The following is a 21474-nucleotide window of genomic DNA, read 5'->3' on the forward strand; positions in this document are numbered from 1 at the left end:
AAAAGGAGAGCATATAAGAATATTGCGCTCGCCCAAAATGGAGTTCACACAGTTTTCAGTACGGTGAACAACGCACCTCTCGGTTTGCGTGCTGCGCGAGCACCGTGTCCGTCTCGAGCATGGCGGAGACGCGCGCGTAGCGGGCGATGAGAGGCGCCTGGTAGGTGCTCAAGTGGACCACCTCAAACACCTGCACGGGCAGGGCGAGGCAGTCGGCGCGCGATGTGAGCTCGTCCCGCTGGCCAGGCACCGAGCACACGCTCTCCACAGCTGGCAGCACCAGCAGGAAGCTCACGCCCTCAGCCAGCTCCACCACTTCGGCGTCGTACAGCCTGCATGCACAAGACAATGCACGTGGCATTAGGGAGAGGCTGACGCAGCCAATCGCGACAGTGCATCGAACATACTTGCCACATTTCAAAAGAGAGCAATAACAGAAGGAAAAGACGTTCTTATTTCTTACAGATAAAAAATTATTCCTCACGTCATGTTCGCATACCATGCAGCCTCATGGAAATGTTTATGCTCTTCATATTATAGTGGTAACCAGTGCAAAGGCGAAGGTTAAAGGAGTTTTGTAGAAGAAGTCATAGTGCGACATTACATGTGTAAGCCACTCGTTCACGCGGTTATAATAAAACGGATACGGATAAGGAGGGCGCCCGAACCATACAGGTATGTTGTGCAATAGCGCAGTATACCTGTGCGCATCGTACAGCTCCGGCGGCACTTCCAGTTGGGCGAAGAGACTGCGGGCAGCCGCCGAGACTGCGCGCTGGAAGCGCAGCTGCGATTCATCGGGTTGCTGCTGCGGCGGCCTGCAGCGTTCGGCGGCCTCGTCGCCGGCGTCCGGCAAGGCATCTTCGGGCCGCAGCTCGTCGCTGCACTGCGCCGGGGGCGACTGGGCTATGTCGCCGCCAAGGCTCTTCAGCCACTGCCACTCTTCCCTGAAAAGGTAAGTAAAGCGATCTTTACACTCCACACACTGCAGCATCAGCTGTGTTCTCGTCCTGAGGGGCATTTAAGTAGCCTGTTCTCGGCCTCTTGCTTGCAGAGGAAGATTGTTAATGTCCACAGAAATTTCTGCAGCCGTATTTCCAGTAGTGCGCAATGAACCTTGAGTTGCTATAGTTTCGTTTTACAACAGCTGTCGAAAGCAACGTTGGTACGAGAAACCGGAGCATGGTACAGGGCAGCACAATGAAGAAATGCGCACGCTATGCGCCAGTACTGGCTGTGACGTAAATCGATGCAAATCATGAAAGTCCAGGCGTTCGCATCGGACCAGTAGCACCCAGTGCGGGACAGAGATGGAGGTCAGATGCATTGGTCGTATATGAACTGTAATCATTTGAAATACGTGATGGCGAAATATATGCACGTACCGGGAGACGTGCGGGTTGTCCCTAATGCGGCAGTGGGGAAGCACGTTCGGGTTCCGGTAGGGCACCATGATGCTGATGAGGTCCATGGAGCTCTTGAGCTTCAGATAGCCCAGGTAGAGTCCACGGGGCAGCGGTCGGCTGCTGGTCTGATTGTAGGTCATGATCTCTTGGATGGAGGAGACGAGCAGCTCGGCAGCCGAAGGCAGCTCGCCGCCGTCGCTCACGCTGGGCATACGGCGTTGGATCTTGGCCAGGGGGATCCAGCGCACCGACAGCGCGCTCACCGTCTTCGGCTCGCTCACGTACTTGGCCACGCACACCACCGCCGTGCCTTCGTAGTCGCGCAGCGGCTTGTAGTACACCTGGCCCAGGTCTTGCACGCCCAGCGCAGACTGCGGAAAACGAAGACAATGTTCTGTTTAACTAGACGTGAGGAGCGCGACATGTAAAATCGGACATCCACCAGTCATAACTCATTGAAATTCTTACGTGCTAATCGAGGGCCTGCAAATGATTTGAAATCGCATCTACATCGGCGGGGAGAGGTTCTCACCTGCATCTGCTCGACGGTCTGCAGCAGCTTGCTACGGAAGTGCACGTTGGACGAGCTGTGGCTCTTCTCCATATCCAGCCGGAGCGTCTTCACATCATCCCACGTACACGCCACCTGCGCGTTGGGAAGATAAAGGCTTTAGCGATCAGTACTAAGACATGCAGGCAGACGTTAGTGTACGAGTTCCCGCGAATTAAAAGGAGCTTCCGATGCCACGCGCTCGCGATTTTGTGTCCGCAACAGGAAAGCCGTGTACTCGATGCGTACAGCCCCACCATAACTACCCTTGCGTAGAACACCGATTGTGAACACTCGAGTGGAATTTCTTCGTTCTGCAGGCTGCCATGCAGGCTACTCTATAATACTTCTTAGATACCGAGCCGCTGTATTATAGGTTTACATTATTTTTGTGTGTTGTGAGCAATCGTAGGTGTTGGGCGATTATCTCGAAGAAAATCAGTAGAGCTGCCACGGGCTGTTCAAGTCAAATATCCGTGATCCAACATCTCATTGACACTTTTATTCCACCCCCGCTATCACTCAAATGCAGCCCAGAAAAGCAGCGAGGGAGGCTAGGGCGGGACTTGCCTTCATGAGCCAGTGAAAGTCGGTCTGGAAAGAGGCTGGGTAGCAGTCGTCTACTTCCAGGATGGGTAGCGTCTCCTCCGTGGTGACGAGTATGCGGTCCTCGTTATAGAATAGGCAAGCCAGATACACGCCCCGCTTCAGGGTGCGCTGGAACTTGGGCGCTGCGGCGAATAGCTGCCGGATGCTCTTGCGCATCTGCCGCCTCTGCAACCGGGGAGGGGAACGACGTCACTGCTATGTCACGATAGTCCTCCTGAAGGCTACTACTACCGATGAAGCTTAAAATGTACAGCCCGCTTTCGAGCGGATCGCAGAGCGTCGTGAAGAGAAAAAGTGCGTTTCGAGGATAAAGGAGCCTACCTGCTGCATGGGCGTGGTCTCGCACAGCTCTCCGGAGCCACCCAAGGCCGATGCCGCGCTCAGGCCTCCGGCCACATTGCCTCGCTGGAGATCTGAGCCCCCGTGTTGAGGTCGAGACTCCATCACTTGCAGAAAGAGCGAGTCCAGCCTGTCGATGCGGCCAGTCCACCGCGGAGAGCAGTCCTCCACATCGCGCCAGCCTGGTGAGAACAAGGCGTGCGATGAGCATGGACACAGGACGGCAGTCTTCAGCAAGCATATTGAGTAACAGTGATACGAAAAAAAAGCAAATATGCAATCGTCTCACGGCCTCTGTGCAAGCACCAGCTCATTAAGGAATTCAGACGGGACATTAATAGTACGTGATAGATTGCTTTGAAAGAAGCATTGGTTTAATATACTTGTAACAGTGGAGATGCTCCACTTCACCCATGAAAAAGATCTGGTCAAGGCCAATGTAAAACTATTCATTTAGATTGTGCTCTATGCACTATTTCCACATAAGCAAAATCCACCAAACCACTCAACTCCCTGGCCTCCCTCTATGAGTAGAGTCTAGCCCGTGAACAATGTGAATGAATAAAGATATTTTGGGGCGTCGTTCGAGCGGTATTGCTGCTTACTTGAAGGCCTGGCGCATGGTGGCCACGAAGTCTGGTAGGCACTGAAGCCCTTAGCGTTGCCGGCTGCCACCCGCACGAAGTAGGGAGTGCCTTTTTCCAGGTCCCGGATGACGTACTCCAGGCACTGGACATCGTTCAGGTCCTTGGAGCCGACGACAAGGGTGAAGTCCTCGCGTTCGCACCACTCAACTGCGCAGGCGGAGGAAAACAAGGAAGGCGGAAAATGGAATGTCACTGACAGTGCAGAGTACCTTTTCATCGGGCTGAATCCTCATGCGATTCCGAAGGTACCAGGGCACACAGACTGAGGGAACAAGGAGTAAATTTGCAAAATAACAGCTATAGAGTGGTGGAAGTGCGCCGAACGTGGATACATGTTATATTAGTTAGGGAGCGATCATGTCATCGTAATTATCTGTGCTGCTGCCAGCTTGAAGCGCTTTCAAAGATACTCAGTTTATGCATTGTATCATTTATGCATCTAAGCGCGCAAGATAACAAATGTTCTCCAGAAGCGCATGATATCATATAGCCCTTCACTGCGGTAAGTTCCATATAGCAGGCAATGGCGTCTAGACTCGCCTGTCCTTCGGCAAGGACAGCGGCCAGCACGGGATCTAGCCTTGTGTACCTACCTCGGTACTTGGTGACAAAGGCCCTGGCCTGCACCGCAGACAACGGCGGCTCGTAGAAGCGCACTCGCAGGGACTGGGTGCCGACCACATCCAACGTTACGCGGCTGGGCGGGTCCGGAGGCCCTGCGAAGTGAACAGCAACGGTTCCTAAGTTAAAGATTTGAAGCGAAGGTCGACCATCGCTTGTGCAGACGTAGGGGCAAGAGCGAACCACAGGCAGCATGGCTGTACACGAGTAGGACATAAGAGGTGACACTCACGAAGTTCGTCGAAGCCGGCCTTCATCTCCGAGATGAGCTCCAGGCGCCGCTTCCATAAGCTCAGCTGACGTTCTTTCTCCTAGAACAGGAGGATATTGACGAATTCAGTTCGGACCTTTCCCTATTCGCATTCGAGTGAGAATGACCTTCGCGCAAAAGTTGTTCTACGTATTTTAAAACGCTGCGCAGGTCCGACTTCCTAAAAATACGCTCATGTACACAATTAACACTCCGTACAACTTGTTAGCAGTGCGCAGGAAATTACGCTTGCGAGACGACGGCTTCGACAATTGTCATACCACGCTGACGTGTTCGAGTGCGAAACAAAGCAGCTTTGGAAGAAATGGCGTTCGTGGCTTGTAGAAATCGAACAGATATTTTGCTTCGCGGTCTTCTTTCACGCGGAAATTTCGGATCTTCGTGACCGTATACCAGAGGTATCAGAAGTTCTTAACAAAATGGCGTCTGCCAATCAAGCAGTGGTCGTCGCCGTTCTAAACAGATGTTATGGCGTTCCCTACCACTGCGAACCCGTTGTGGCTGCCAGTGTGTACCAATTCAGTGTGCCACAGTTGGCGGGCAGAGTGTGGAGCGCACCTTGAGCAGCGCGTTGGACAGGCTCCCCTGGTTGGCCGACGCAGAGGCGACGCATCCGGCCAGGTCGTCGACGCAGCGGTGCGCCTCGCGCAGCAACGCCTGCAGCTGCGTGGCGCGCGCCTCGGGCGTCGGGAAGCGGGGGCTCTCGCTGGCGCCCCGAGACTGCAGCAACCGCGCCAGCGACGCCTCGCCCGTGAGAACGGCCAAGTCCAGCGCCGTGAAGCCATCCGTGTTCACGCTAAGGGTAGGGAACGAGAAAAAAAAGGCACACACATCCTTCACTGCTCCCTGAACTGCCGACATCTCGTAACAAGAACAAATGTGGATGCAAGTTGTCCTGTGACGTAAAGATAACGAGATACACGACACTCTATTCAAAAGCGCTTTCACTCCACCCAAGCAGCTCCGATCCTCTAGAGGGTGAGCAGCTTCCGTTGCGGCACTTTAAGTGCTGCAACTGAAATGCCCTTCAACTAGACCTAAAATTTTATTTTCCACTGTGGCGGCTTGACAAATGCAGTCATTTGAAAAAGAAAACGGTATAAGCATATTTGAGCTCTTGAAATTTCCTGAAACTTCGTCAAGAGCTCGCTACCACCAAATTTTACTGCTGAAGTTCTCTGAAGATGGGAAATTTACAATCCCCAAATGCAGTTTCAAGAGTGTCATGCATCCCACTGCATGGCTGACAGTGAGCCTTCTGGGCCGGTCACCTTTGACAAATACTACGCATGACATCCCAGGGGAAAAGAACTTTCCTATCTTAGCCTGTTACGAGAAAAGTTGCGGTCTGCACACGTCGCTGTCGAACAGACTCAAAATGCATCGCATTATGAATTGATTATCGCACTCCTATTCAGCAACAGCTGAAGGAAATGTCATGGGGGCAAGTAACCGCAAACTCCCATTCGGCTTGAGGCCGCGGCACCAGGAATAGCGAACAGAACGAGAACAAAGAAACCCCGCACGGGACGACTTAGTGACTAAGCCTAGTCTTTACAGCGATAGAGAGTCTGTCCTTAGCTTCCTCCTAGTTTCTGCAATAAAACGACAGAAGCCACTACTTTTCGTGCAGCAGAGGCACGCCGGTTATCCAGCAGAAAAAGGTTCCTTTATGAGTCACCGTCACCACAGCTTGCGCTCGCTGCTGCCTTTCCCACCCGGACAATTGACGAGGACAGTAAACACGTGTTCGACCGGCGACTAAACTAGTGACAGCATGACAGTCATCTGAGAACTCACACGTATTTGCGTTTCATCCTGAGTCGAGCCGCAGAAGCCGGAAAGACACGCTTTCAACGTTGTCCAGTGCGCGGCGTGATCAAATGCGCGACTTCTCAAGCCTCCCGGTCGTGGTCGGTGTACAGCGGGATCGGTAGAGTAAACGACATCGACGTCCCGATCCGAAAGGCGTCATGGGGGCTTCGTCACACACGCGAAGGTGGGGGACGACGAGGAATAGCAGCGGGAGTGGGGCGCGGCGAGGAACGATGACACCCGCTCGGCAGCTGCTATAGTGTCCGATGTTCGACAGCTTCTAGTCGTCGCTGACACGGGCGCCGGCGTCGGAGCAGGAAGAGGGAGTCGGCTGTGGACCGGGAAAGCCGTTGGACCGTGACTCCTCACCCCTCGACGGACGGACGGACGTCGAGTGCGCTGCTCGCGTGTTCGAGAGCGCGCCGAGCACCGGCAACGCGTGAAGCACGACGAGAAGCGGTGACGGCAGCCGGAGAGGGGCGGGAGAGACTTCGAGAGAAAACCGTTTCTTTTGTGTCTGTGCCTTTTGGCCGGGCATTCTTTTTGTGGAAATGAAGGAGGAAGTTTACACTACTCCGCCAATGACACGTGCATGGCCCGCGAGACAAGCAGACAGCAGGAATGTGCTAGGGCTGCTCGGATGGGAGAGATAGAGAAGCGGAATCAAAAAAGTTACAAAGGAGTTGCGGGTTAGCGCTCGTCTTGGCCTGTGTTTTTCGCAACCTCCTCGTCTTTTTCGAGCCGTTCTTCGGAGATCACCGACTCGGACCAGCTAACACTAATGCAAACCGAAATTCGTTAATTTTTTTTTTAATTTTTTTTTCGCGCGCAAGTATTCCGGGGCCTTCGCCATATGCCATACTGCATTCTCGGTTACCTGGCGCCGTCAGCTCCTGGACACTAACCACGAGAAGTTAGCAAAATACTACTTTCACCCACGTGTAGAGCTCAAAGCACCTCCGCGCGGTACACGTTTCAGGATACCGTGCTTCCAATTTGGACTTTGAGGCCCTCTGCTGTATATATGAATTGTAATCACGCAGTGGTGTGCAATAAGGCAAAAAAAAAAAAATGGTTGAAGTTGCAAGCGAAGCGTTTGGTTCTTGTGTTCTTTAGAGGAAGCACGAGTGCAGTCCTTAGGGGCAATTCTTCGCACTAAAAATTCAAGAGGCACCGATCTCGTTCCTGCCAGTTAGTGCCCCAAGCAATCCTTTTGCAAGCTTTCTCTGGAGGCCAACTTCGCCAGATCCGATTGCACCCGTGACGTGTAGTTATGAACATACGTTTCAACGCGTTCGTAAACAAGTAAAAGCTTGCCCGAACAAGATTTCAGAGTCCGGCCAGCACAAAGGGGGACGTTTTACCAGCACCTGTTTATATACAATTACTTTATCAAACGTGATTGAGAAAAATATAGGTAGTCTTCGAACAGTTCTACTCTGGACGAATGATTTCATTGGTGCATTTGCAAGGTTCGACAGGGAATAAAAACAGAAAGCAACTCTTGAGTCAGTAAAGCTACGATAGAGGCTATAGGTGGTATTGCATAACAACCCGGGAGCTGCATGTAAATTATATATACATGGGGCGAACAGGAACTTTGAGACAAAAGCTCAGACAGAGTGCGGACTATAATCTAAATTTATTTACTATCGCGTGTCAGTCACACTCCTGGTGAAAATCCAACGTCAGTGCAACCCACAGACCTTGTACTAAAGCAAAAAAAAACACGGAGGACGCGCACTTGATGTAATAAACGCGGCATCCTCAGCACAACTTGAGAGGCGCGCCGTAAGAATTTAATTTGGTCAATGATCCTCGCTCCATCTCGAAGTTGGCGCTTCGTAATTCGTGCTCGTTCCCTATGTCTCCTCTAACCGCTGTTCGCAGTAATTGTTGTTGTTCTCTCTGACGCACGCGCCTGGACATACTTATAATGTTTCATCAAGAAAAAAAAAACTACAAGCGGCGCCACAGATGGCGCATACGCCCCTTGGCCTGGCTCATTCCTGTAGATTTTCCTACATTCCTGTGACGTGCAACGGCCGACCTCCCATACAATGATGCGAAACGGGAGCCGCCATGATGGTAGCAGCAAGGAAGGCGTGTGGCTCAAGACAATGCATCGTTCCGGACGTGGCCTTCCCGCCTACGGAGGTTAGACTGGGCACGAAACCTTCGTAAGTGAAAGCTAGAGGGCAGGTACGCGAACTTCCGACTTAGGTGACTGGCAGACCTGCGCTCAGAGAGCAAAATATCAGTCTACAGGCACAGCCAAAAAATGTGCTGGCCACAGGATATTAGTGGGCGTGCCAGTGTCACATCTTAAATCAAAGAGGGGGGAGGATGAGATGTGTATCTCCCTTCTGAAATTTGGACCTTCGGGATGCTGTGTCGCCATCCCACTAAGCAGATCAATAACACACTAAGAGGTACTTATAGAAATGTGACCAAGGCAATGCCACGAAGTCCCACTGCAGGAACGGTAAGCCAGCGCTTGATAATATTTATGAACATGCTTGAGCGTGCTGTGCCGCACAAGATGACACCACTGCATCAGCATCCCACTTCAAGTTGAACTGAAATTATGCTGAGTTCACTTCGAGTGGAACTGAAACTTCAAGACGTGACGGTTCTTTTTTTCCGCAATGACGTGGGAACCGACCCACAAACCCAGACCATCACTGCAGGGCAGCGGCGTTCAACAAATATCGCGGTCTTCGGAACATGCAAGGCCGAGCTGTGGGCACCGCCGAAGACACATGTTCCCGGAGGGTTAGCACCACGGACACTGTTTTTCCTTCGACCAAATGTAAATATCCACGACAGCCGCCCACCCCGGGAGTTAGTTTGTTCGAGCATCCCCTTGCCTACGTGAGGGGCATCACGGCGCGTGTCGGATCCTCTCACTCTCTGCCCACCCTCACTCTCACATTTCCCTCTTTCCCTTTCTGCGGAAGTAGCGGGAAAAGGAGGTCGAATCTGCACGTCGCGCAGTATGCTGAGAAGAGCCTCAAGTTGAACCAACGTTACTAGAACAAGTAAAGTTGAGTTGAACCGACTCTAGACCGAAAGCAGCAGTCGCACTCTTAAGCACATCATCTTCTCACTTTTGCTAAGCGTAGCTACAGCACCCCCCCCCCCCCCCCTTCCGCCCACACTTCTCTCGGCATTATAACGATTAAATGTACTGCTTGCTAATATTCCTACAACATACTTTCTTTTTTCAGCATCACGCGAGTTTAACCAGCACCGCGCGGCAGCTTTTAACGCGGATTTTAGTTGTATCCCTGTAACGTTCATAGGCTCAGGTCACTCAGAAGTACTAACGAAAAAAATTCCCCGTTAAACAGATCTGAACGCTCGCTATTGAAGAGGGCCATTAATTCAGCGTGTTTTTTTTATATGCGCGCAGCCCTTGGCCGCAGTGCTATGGTACCGTGCAATCTGTGGCGATATCAGGGGCAGATATGGTTAACCCCGTTTCCACTGCTTTAACCACCACGGAAGGGAGAGTCGGTCATGCGCCGCGTTTACAGCAGCGTCGACGGAGAGCATCCAGGGCAAGGACGACGCCGCTACGCGTACGCTTGTCACTCTGTTCTTCAGGTGCAACGGAACAATTCGGAGCGTCCGGATACGCTGCGCGCACGGCATAACGAACGTTCGCACTCCCAGAGCCGCGCGTGCTTCGAGTCTGCCTGTGGTGCGCTTCAACCATGTGACAGCGTGCCTGCGCGCATCCCACGGGTTTCCGAGGGGCGGAGATAAAAAAAAGAAAGTATGCGTGTAGGTATGAACGAAGGACCTTTCGATGACTCACCGGCATTTGCATCGGCGTGTAACGCGCGCTGGCCTTCTCCGCGCACGGTACACTTGTCAGAAGGCGTTAAGAAGTGCGGGCACGACTTCTCGCGTAGAAGGTAACCTCCGCCCGCGCGCACCTGTTGGCATAACTCGGTTGCATTGCTGCACGAACTGCGACTGCGTTCTTTGGCTATATTTTTTTATAGCAACGAGTGTATGAGCCCTTCAAAGCCCCTTCAAAGCGAAATATGCTTGAGACGTGCCCACGCGTAGTCATGTCGTCGTACGTCGTGACATAACATTGAAGCTTTTTTCCGGTTGACCAGGCAATATCGCTCATGTGCGTCTGAACCATAAAGAGACGCGTGAATGGTCCAGGTAAGACTACGGGCGTATATACACAAGGAAGAAAGGGGGCGTGGAGCAGCGTCACCACGGGTGCGTTTATGAAGCGCTTTAGTGGCCCAGCTTACCTGTTGACGTCAACGTCGCTGGACTCGAGAATGGAACGCGCCCTTTCGATGTGGTGGTGCTCGACGGCGGCGAACAGGGCTGCGATGCAGAGGCAATCGGAAGGACAGTTCGTTAGGAACCACCCTCATTGCCTTCAAACCCCCCAGAACTAAAGGGACGTGCACCGGCAGAGGCTACCGTCATCATTTCACAAGTTATAGATAACCTAGGTAGTATCCTTTAATTCTGCAAACTATTAGACATGACAAGTGTCACTGGCCGGTGTTGGTCATTTCAAAGAACTGCAAGGCTGATGTAGTTATGTTTAGTTGTATTTCACAGAAACAGTCTATATTTTGATGAGGAAGTAAGGAAGTACCTGCTCTCTCCGGAGCTTCTTATAGTCAGCGGATTCTAAAACTTAATCTTCCTGGAAGTTTCTGCGCGATTTACGCGGTCAGGATAAACCACAGTGCAGGCAGCGCTAACTCACCCTGGAGATCAATGTTGAACTTGTTGAGCTTCTCGAGCTTCTTTCGCTCGGACTTGGACAATGAGAACCCGTCGAGAAGCAGTTCCACACTACTCTGACGGAGGCCTGACGTCACCAATCACCACGACCACCACCGGAACGATGCAGGGTGCGGTTTGTGCAGGGCACGGTCGAGGAGACGGCCGCCAAGAAGGTGGAAGGCAAGGCCAGTGACAGGTGGACACCGTGCAGGGGACAGGCGGTGTGAGAGTGGTAGACAGGGCGGTGGAAGAGAGGAGGGTGGAGAGAGAACAGAGGACACAGAAGTGAGGTGGTGAGTGTGTGCAACCCACAAGGCCAACCGAGCAGACCAAGGACAGCAGTGTCGTGTGTAGAGAGGTGTCACCAAACCCCATGCCCTATACGGAGCACGTGACTACAGCACGATAAAGGTGACACGTCACACTTGTGCGGTGGGAAGAGAGTGGCCCCAATAAAAGATAGCCAGCGATATTGCTGGAGACTGTTGTAAGGCCAACGCATAGTGATTTGCCACCTTTATGCAATACAGCATAAAACACAAACATCATTGGGCTGTGAGAAAAGTAAATGATGTGTCTTCTGTTGTAGGATGATGTTTGTGTTTTGTTGTACACAGTGGTGCAAAGTATTGTCGAAATGACCACCCTGTACCCAGTGCATCATCACACAGAACATAACAATACATGCGAAAGCAACCGCCAACTATACCTCACACCCTCTCTGGTAGTCAGTGTCAGCTTGGACGCCATGTTATAAATTCGTATCAACTGTTTCCAGTAATAACCTTAATTAACATGCACTGGGATTTCATACACACATTCTTCTAATGCCCACCTAGTCTCAGGATCCACAACAGCGCTCGACCAATACCGTTTTAAGGCCAATAATTTTCTACACTACTGACTCTCATCTATTGAGGTTTGATTAAAACCTATTGAATAAAATATCCACAGATAACCAATAAAACATTCAGAACAGGCCAGTACAGTTAGGGAGCATGTGCAATAAAGCAAACATGCTTCCAACTTCACGAATATCAATTAAACACGTGCACCGAATAACCACTGGCTTGCAAATTAGTTTTGTTTTCCAAAATTACAAACAGGACGTTAGTTATAGACAGCGCTGCACAGTAAGCATGATAAAGTAAAATACATTAATGAAGGCATGCGAAAACAACCAGCTGATCGATTATTCTACAATGTTTTATATCCCTGGAGAACTTGCCCATAAATGAAATCGAGGCAACGTTGCCGCAGTAAAAGCATTACAGCTTCGTGTAAGGTGCTCTATGAGAATGAAAATTAAGGCTGATATAATGGAATATCGAACTAGGGCCTACAAGGCTATTTCAATTAGTGTGGTTGCTAACGCCTGTGCAGAACACATACAAACCAATACATGCGACAAGAACTTTGACTGCGTCCCTAATTCTAATCCCGTGCTTTCTTCCATCTACAACATCAACACGTAACGGACAGGCTTCACGGTAGATGCAGCACGAGGCATACAGACATAACATAACGGCGGCCTACGGTCAGGACGCACTAGCATGCGGAAGAGTGGGCACAACAAGCAAGCCAACAACAGAGCAAAATGCAAAGGCATGCGAGGCGCGCTCAAATACTCCTCTCGTCGAATTTTCTAAGGAACTACCCGCCAATATGCAACGACCGCTTTGATTTTTGCCTTGAGACGGGCTCCCTATCCTCACAGTGGCAAGCCAGAAGCTATGACGCTGACGCAGCAGTCTCGTTGCACTAAATATCGGACACTAACTGCTCGTGCCTTGCTGTAAAGTCCCTGGTCAGCGCAAGACATAGGGGTGCAAGAAGAAACGGTGTCGAAGAGCTAGCATCCCGAGTTCCCCTCTGACTGCCTCGAACTATTTCAAAACACACGTGACGAGACATGTAGGCGAGCAGACATCACTGTCCGTCTCCGCGTACCTGAGGTGCTAGGGAACGTAATAGTCCATCGCTTTCCTCACCTGGCACGCCCTTCGCGAGCCGACTGGGGACGCTGGGTGAGTTGGGCAGCGCTCCCGGTCGCGGTGAATGGCCAGACGTCGGCGTGGTCTGGAACGAAGCTTCGTCGGCTGGCCCGTTGTAGGCCAGACAGGAGGACGCGTGCTGCTGCTGCTGCTGCGCCGCAGCCGCTGCCGTCGCGTCCAGCAGGCTGTCGATACTGGCGGAACGGCGCAGCGGCGTCGACGGCACACCGGGGAAGCCCGTGGTCCTGTTCCAGCGGACACAGAAAACTGCGTCACTCGAGCTTCAAAGAACGGTCAATCTGCGGTGTGCTGAAGGACACTCCGAGGCATGCGTTAACGACGTGCTCGTGTGTCTGACGTGTGAGGCCGTTCTCCCTTTTGCATACCGCATAGGCAGATTACTATGTTACGCCATCGGCACCTGCCTTCTTTATTCTCTCTTCATTTCCCTGCATTTGATCCTTACCTACCCCAGAGTGGAGTGGCAGGCTAGAGTTGCTCCGGCCCAAATGCCCGCATTTCCGCCCTTGACACCGAATGAAATCGAATTGCTAGTCGCCTCGGGCTAGACGGATCAATCTAACTCCAGGCACACGCTCGTCTTGTAAAACAGCGTTCTACCACAGAGTCCGCCAAGGAATTCGTTCTACATCCGGGCCTTCTTGTCGGACATTTAAGATTATGGAAGGCGGCATGCCTTCGGCTGTGCTAGAAGACAACGACCGATGTATAGAAGACGGCGTAACCGGAACTCGGGTCAAATTTAACAGTCTCACGTGAGGCGTACGTACGGATCGAAAACGGACGATGCGGACGAGGCAGGTCCCGGCGGCGAGAGGAGTGTGCTGCTCGCCGACGGTGACCGCTCTCCGGGAGCCTTCTCCTTCTGCATGAGCAGGCGCGCCAGCTTGGCCAGGCCGCCGCCCACGCCGCCTTGGTCCTGCCTGCGTGACGGGTGGAACCGCTGTTTCTTCGCGCCAGCGATATAGGCAGAAGAAGACAACCTCTCGAAAACCGGAAGAGATGAAGACGACGGGAAGCGTTTAGTGTTCATTTGTGTCAAATAAGTAAACTCAGTAGAATAAATAAACTGATCCTTGTCCTAAATAAACAGAACGCAATTTACTAAAGCAGTTACCGGTATTTATATGACATTGTATTCGCCTGACCTGCAAGAATTAGTGCAACCGGACCAAGGCGTATTAGATATCGCTAGGATGTTGAGTGGCGAAGAGCTCCGTGTCGTCTCAGTATATAGTGAGAAGTTAAGGCAATCACCACGCTAGTCATGGCGCCTGCATCAATGTGGCTTTGTCTGTTAGCAATCTCGAAAAAAAAAAAAAAAAAAAAAAAGAAGGAGCAGAACACCCGACTCCCAGGGATATATTTTGGCTTGGAATATTACTGTAACAATACGGCGACATGATGCAGGGGCTTTACGACAGAGAAATGCTGCAATGCAAGCAAAACTACTCTTCGAAGCATTGTGTGCCCACTGTTTATTATTATTATTATTATTATTATTATTATTATTATTTTTTTTTTTTCTTTTTTTTTTCATTCTCCAGGTCTATGTCCGCATTGACAGGTGCGTGTTTGGCGTATAGATAAGGTGAGAATGGAACTCACTTTTTTGAGCCGGCGCCATCGCCTCGGTTGCTGCCCTGAGATGCACCCGATCCGGCTGAGGAAAGGCTGTGGCGGGGAGACGGACTCGGAGAGACGCGAATCCCGTCTTCGTCCTCCACCAGCAGCTGGCACCCTGCGACGGAGACGTGAGACACGGATCAGAGAACAATAAAGCCTCTTTTGGTAATGCAGACAAAACGATGAACATTTTTGCCACCGTATTCAGCTTAGTGAGATGAGTAATCAGCTTTTCATTTGGATCAGGATATACGTGCAAGTAGCCCCAATATGAAAAAAGAACACAGTATCCGCTTTCAGTGTGTGTAAGCATAGGCGCAAGCGCGCTTTTTACACATGGATGTATAACGCGCTCACGACGCAACTTCGGCTTTGGCACAGAAGTAACAACATAACTTTTTGTGTGCCTCGTCGTTGTCGTGCAGTGGTTAGGGCGCTTGACTGATGTATACCCTTACAATGCGGGATCCAATCCCGGCCGCGCCGCCCGCTTTTTGATGGAGGCGAAAAGTAAGGCGCCCGTGTGCTGTGCGATGTCGGCACACGTTCAAGAGCCCCGGTGGTCGAAATTTCCGCAGACCTCCACTACGTCGTCTCTCGTAACCTGAGTCGCTTTGAGGCATTAAACCCTACAAACCAAACCAAACCAAACCAAACCTTTTAATGTGTAAACAGATTATTCCAGTTCACTATAGTTGGTTGTACAGTCGAAGTCAAAATCATAGTGATCGGTTTTTGTCGGCTGAAAATCCACAAAAATCAACTACAAAAGAAAACAAAAACAAGGCAATGTTACAGTCGTGTTCAATATAACCTTGAACACTCCGGCAGTGCGTTTTGTGCCTCATATCAGTTGAGTTAGCCGCGAAGCGCAGCGCTAGTCCTTCGCGCAGTCACAGATGCATATATGGAGCACAGTAGCTGTCTCTCGTATCGACTGTTTGCAGCCCGCGTCGGGCAGCAACCGATGCATCATGAGCAGCATCGCGATTTACAACAGTATTTACGCATAACGCACCACATGCAGCGAACCCTACTCTTTTAGATAAAAACTAAAATGCGGTCAATTGTATTTTTTAGAGTCGCGGGGTTCGCAATGCTTGACGGACCTTAAAAATTAAAATGCTTTGCAGAGTCACTGTGCTAAGCACGCCGATAATACTTGCACACTGTGCTGTTCAGTTTCGGAGGCAATCAAATATTGCTTCTGCGTTCAAATTTTCATCTCATGACAGAATTTCTCATACTGCATTCAAATCCCGACTGGTTTCCCAGCAGAAGAGTTTTGCTCCCAGAGAAGAAGCCTTGAGAAAAGGATCCAAATTTCATGAGCTGCGGTGGCGACGTGAGAGGGCAATTTCCTTCTCCGTACGTGCCCTTCCGTCTCCGCCTGGTGAGAAGCAGCCAAAGTAGCGCACCTGTCGCCGCATTTGCAATACAGCAGCGCAATAGAGCCCAGTTATTGGAATCGCTGGGAGATATGGAAAGTCCTTGAATAGACTGGATTCTTCCTTCGATTCGAGCAGATGTGCACTGCATGGATGAAATAATGACTAAAAGGATTGGCCACTCGGCGCGACCAGGGAAAAATGGAAGTCACTTTCATACACCGCAGATTGTAACTGCGTACAGTCGTTGCCGTCGTAAAGGGAAGCCTGTGCAGCGAGATGCGCGTGTGTGCTGCGCGGTTGGCCTCTAAGGATGCTTCCCGAAGGACGCTTCCCGAAGGACGTAACCAAACGCGAGGCCGTCCAATGGCGCAAACTACAAACTGACAGCTTCCCACACCCCCTCGTATACAGCAGGATATCTTTCCGGAACAGATAGCCCCCATGTGTAAACACTGCTCAACTCCGGCCACTCTCATACACATGGCGTGGACTTGTACGTATTACAACACAGACAACTCAAACACCCCAGAGACCTGGGAGTCTCTGGGGTGTTTAATGGGCGTTTGCCGCGCGAGGAGGACTTATTGTTGTCTGATGACGGAACGGATCACTGCTACATCGGCGCAACTATTTGGGCCGTGACACCTCTTTCCAAGAATTTCACCCTAGAAGAGCTGAGCACCAGGCCGTGGGAAAGCTTGTACCCATTGAAAAACCGGTGGGTAACCGGCGGCACCAGGGATCGCGCTGGATAAGCCAGCAGACCAACGCTGGCTTATCCAGCGCGCGGTGGAGGCCGCGGCATCCCAAGGGATCCCCGCCGACCTCCTCTAAGCCAGCGCAAGCGATCCTTTGACTGGTCCCCTGTTTTTTGGGCGTAATAAAAGAGTTCACCACCACCGAGTGAAACGAAAAGAGCACAGCGGAACGCAATGCGAGCAATGAAACTAATCCTGCGATTTAGTCGCGGTCGCGAATCGTCTTCCCCTCAGCTCAGACTAAGCGAAGGCAAAAGAAAAAGCGTGATTAATGGTACGAAACCGCGAACAAGGCGAGACAATGAGAAATGAAGATGGTAGAGAAGATGAAGCCAAAGAAGAGAAAGGGATGGAATAGCGAACGGAGTTATGCCACTCGAACTTCCAATCTTCTTGAGATCTTTCGCTGGACCGAATCCAAAGTGGAGGTTGCGGAAAGTAGCTCACATATAATATATGACCAGCTTATAGAAAAGCCAGCAAGGCCGTAGGCAAAAAGGAAAAAAAATTAAAGTGAAACGGATATACCAGCTTGGCATATTTGCGCGCACCATTCATAAGGCACACAATGCACGTCATGGACGACCGCCTAGCAACAAGCAGCTTCGCATTATAGAGGCCATTTCGAGGGACAGTTACGAGTTGCGCGCCGCGTTTATAAATTAAGATGTATCAGCGATCCGAGTCGCGAACCCTTAAGATGCATCCATAGAAACCACTCCGGCGACCCTGTTTGAAGCGCCGAAGGAGGCTTTTAAAAGTACGACCTAATATGATACGATTATCTGAAATCCGTGGAGCTTATTTATGCAGCGAAAAAGTTACTCGCCAGGTGTTGGTGCCGGTTCAGTGGGGACACTGTTCCGTACCCGGCAAAGGGAAGAGAGGAACCGGGGAGGATTACAGGGGAAACATTGAAATAGGGGATAAGGATACAGGACACAGAGACAGCGGTGGGGCTGACTTTAACGCGGAAGATAATAGCGTCGGTTAACTGACGGCTATGGAGCACAGCGCAACAGAGGGTGGCGGGACAGTGTCCCGAAAAGAAAAATGACAGCTAAAGCACTTTTCACCTGACGCAGGCCAAGTGAACACATCACTAAGCTTTTAAAGCTTCCAAAGATAAGCGCTGGTCAGAGCTCTCAGGTTTAAGCATAGCAGGAAAGGGTGCAGAAACATTATGGCGGACACTTAAGCTTCGCCTTTAAGGGTATAGCGTAGCCTACCAACCCACACACATAAAGCCATATGAACGTGCCTGCGTGTCGCACGGGTAACGAGAATGTAAACGGTTCTGGCGGGCTAATTCTGATATCAGCCTCCCATATGAAATGTGAGAGACCCGAGTTGGCCGCTCCTGCCAAACGTCAGTGCACGGCCATGTGAGCTGCCAACCTGCCAGCGCCATGATCGTGATTTTTTGCTCACAACAGCAACGCCGACAATGACGTCGCATTTTCGATGAACGGGGCCTCTAACGCTATCGCGTTCAAAATTACGGGTAGTAACAAAGACAAGCGGGATGTTTTTAGAGGCTGTGAGTCTTCCAGGCCACCCACCACTTAACTGTTAAGTGTGGTTAGGGGGAACAAGCCGCTAATGCTGGCGAACATATGTAGTATTACACAGCACGGAGCTTAATTGTGTCTTGTGGTTTTGTGAGGTGAAACTGGTTTCTTTGGATCCGCAAAGCAGAGCTGGTGAGCCTCGTTGTGCGCATCAATTCGGGGCGTGTTCGATGGGCTGATATAAAATCAATTTGCCGCGTACAGGAAGCGTATCTATGACGTTTCATACCTTTTTTTTACGTTATCGCATTTTCTTCACTTTGATTCTTTTTTTCTTTCGCCGAAGTCGGGGCGTCGTCAAGAGCGTCCGCGCTAATGGCATCCGGTAGATGGTGCCAAGTGGGACGCCATAAAACGTGGTGAAGACTTAATTCAGCCAAGGAAATTTTCCGACCAGATTTATTCATTACCCGAACTCGGGTGTCACAGAAGGCGGATGGAATCGGCAGTGGCAAATTCCGCTCCGTGACCCGATGGGAAACTGTCTACAACATATGAAGTTAGACGATGTATAAATATTGACAGCGTGAAAGAATACACGATACGAAGTGACGTCGGCAACTGGACGGTGGCTAAGTCAAGTGCAGGCACGATTTAAAAGTGCGTATTTCCCCTTTATTCAGTGGCGACCAAGAAAATGGATAATGGCTCGCATAGAGAAATCACAGTAATGCGACCGACAAATCGTGAAGGGTATGCGGTCACAAACGTTTCGCCATCTGTTCGCATCAGGCACTAAAATCGAAGTGTTTTTAATTTCTCGTAAAGGTATTCTCTTATGTCATCCTTATGTGTCTCCTTGTGTCCACTCTCCCTCTCTATGGATGCGTGCCTGGTTCACAATGACACTGACATCGAAGACTGTTGGACGCCTTTCGCATTCTAGCGACCACTCAGACGTTTTCAATCTTGTACTCTTGAAAAAAAAAATAATAAAAAAATAAATGAAAGAATAAAAAAAAAAAGATAAGCGTGTAAGTTCTATATCGCATTCTAAACAGAACAAATTGGATGAAAGGAAAAACCTTCATATTCTGCAATAATAAATCAAAATTATGTTCAGGTGCCCCGCCTCACTTCATCTAGTACGCATTGAGACGAGCCACAGTGCATATCGATTGCGCATATTAAGGGAGGGACGCCCGCCTGAATTCCTCACGGACACTCGGCTGACGCAGCTATCGCACACAGAGACTGGAATTTGGCTGAGTCCTCTACTGAGTACAAGGTCGTCAAAAAATTAAAGGCGTCCCCAAGTGACCGTCTATGATCTAGCCATGGTTCCAATACACGTATTCTAAACAACACTTCCCTTTGTGTCTACTACTGATGGGAGCAATTGGCTTTCAGCTGGCCTGTTTCTGATATCCTAAACGAATACCAGACTAGTGTTATACACATGACACCATAATGAGCGCATTGTGCACGAATACCTACGCATTTTTATGTAAACGCTCCTTTTGTCCCGTGTGCGTTTGCAACTACGTTACCCTTCTGGGCTGTTTAACTCATTAGATTGGTCTCGCGTAAATATTTTTTTTATTCATACACTCACCTGGATTACGCAAATGAACGAAATGTTTGAATTTCATGGAATTGAAACAGCTCGCGGTCTTGACGCAATGTCGAGCAATATACCCTCGTAGTTTCAGCGACGAAACAGATTTCCGTACCGGGTTTTCCAGCAACGAATTGTGTGCAGTCATGGGCTCGCAAGGTCCTTCAAAGTTGCGTCGTCTAAGCAGAGCAAAATTAAGTGTTGCCAAGGAACGGTGATGTAGACAGTGAAAGGGGCATGCACTGAACTGTCAAGTATACTGAACATTTGTGAAACAGAGGAGCTTCATCGGCGGGCGGTGAGGACACGCGTTGGAATGTCTCTAAACTGTATAAAAAGGCATGTCCATTTCTTGGCAGTAAGTTCAGAGACTGCGGCACATTCGCTTGATGAACGTGCAAATGACAAATGAGAGGACACGCGTTGCCTTTAAACTGGATAAAAAGGCGTGTCCATTTCTTGGCAGTAAGTTCAGAGACTGAAGCACATTCGCTCGACGAACGAACTTTCACGAACCAAAGGAACTCTGCGGACTGCGACGCATATGGCGTTATGGCGGAGGGATACGGGCCGATTCCGACCACTAAATGAGGTCGTTAAACTTGCATCAAAGACTGTATTTTTTTCCCTTCTTTTTAACGCGATAGCGTCTGAGACCTCATTGTCCAGAATTCAGAATATCCGGCACCGGGGTTGATGCCGGTGATGTCGCAGTTGTCTGCTTTGTGAGCGAAAAATATCGAGGATGCCTCTGGCAGGTGGTATAGTAAAAGCGGGTGGCATAAGCGGGTGGCATCGCCGGACAATGATTGATCGCTGGGTATGGTGACGTCGCGATACCGCATGACACAGCCGCGTTGCGGGAGATGCCACCTGGGACTTCTCCTTGGAATATGAGGAAAGGGGGGGGGGGGGGGGGGGGTGACATGGGAGGCGGCCCTTCATTTACCCTAATTGGACCCCGGCTTAGACCCGCTTCTCTCATACGGCGTAAACACGTTCGTACGGCTTATTGGTTAAAGCGGGGATTTAAGTCGATGTCGAATGGCATTTTACGCAATGTGGTGGCTTATGAGTGTATGCTAATGATTATGTGTGGGATAAAAGGCGCTCATTAAGGTATTATAACGATTAGGCGAGTAAGAAATAAGTGCATGTGGGTAAACGATAATGCGCAAGGGGAGCCGTAGACGAGAACGATTAGCGCTATCGCGTCATGCTGTTAAAACAGGAGCTTATGTATCCCCAGTTTTTTTCTTCTCTTGCCTCTTGCTTTTTTACTAAGGTTCATGGTTCATTAAATCTTCCATTCAAACTCCGCTTAGCTGAACAAAGCTCTTCACTAGTGCTTTCCAGAATGATGCATCTGCGCGCTTCTTATCAGTGATTTAAAATTTGGCGATAAACCACGAGCGCGCACTTCCAAAACGCCGCAGAGAAGCAAAGTACTCACGTATAGCTGTGCGAGAGCGCGCACTCTACAGAGAATGTATGAGGATTCCATCTGAAAAACCTTGCCAGTGC

General features: G+C 50.4%; 1 protein-coding gene across 2 annotated transcripts in view; it reads right to left on the minus strand.

Moving 5' to 3' along the window:
* wake (ankyrin repeat and fibronectin type III domain containing protein wide awake) overlaps positions 1-21474 on the minus strand; it is a 442715-nt gene that overhangs the window by 3338 nt on the left and 417903 nt on the right. For both annotated transcript variants that reach the window (XM_084604717.1, XM_084604716.1), the window contains 15 exons: positions 14655-14787; positions 13817-13969; positions 13023-13270; positions 11012-11116; positions 10539-10617; positions 5002-5239; positions 4405-4483; positions 4145-4267; positions 3510-3698; positions 2887-3086; positions 2527-2730; positions 1939-2052; positions 1386-1777; positions 702-947; positions 77-332 (listed from right to left, as the gene is read on the minus strand). In XM_084604717.1, coding sequence (XP_084460843.1) covers positions 77-332; positions 702-947; positions 1386-1777; positions 1939-2052; positions 2527-2730; positions 2887-3086; positions 3510-3698; positions 4145-4267; positions 4405-4483; positions 5002-5239; positions 10539-10617; positions 11012-11116; positions 13023-13270; positions 13817-13969; positions 14655-14787 — 2759 coding nt within the window. The remainder of the gene's footprint in view (positions 1-76; positions 333-701; positions 948-1385; positions 1778-1938; positions 2053-2526; positions 2731-2886; positions 3087-3509; positions 3699-4144; positions 4268-4404; positions 4484-5001; positions 5240-10538; positions 10618-11011; positions 11117-13022; positions 13271-13816; positions 13970-14654; positions 14788-21474) is intronic.

This window comes from Amblyomma maculatum, chromosome 5 (genome assembly GCF_055883805.1).
Source record: "Amblyomma maculatum isolate TAMU_Amacu chromosome 5, ASM5588380v1, whole genome shotgun sequence".
NCBI classification, from domain to species: Eukaryota; Metazoa; Arthropoda; class Arachnida; order Ixodida; family Ixodidae; genus Amblyomma; species Amblyomma maculatum.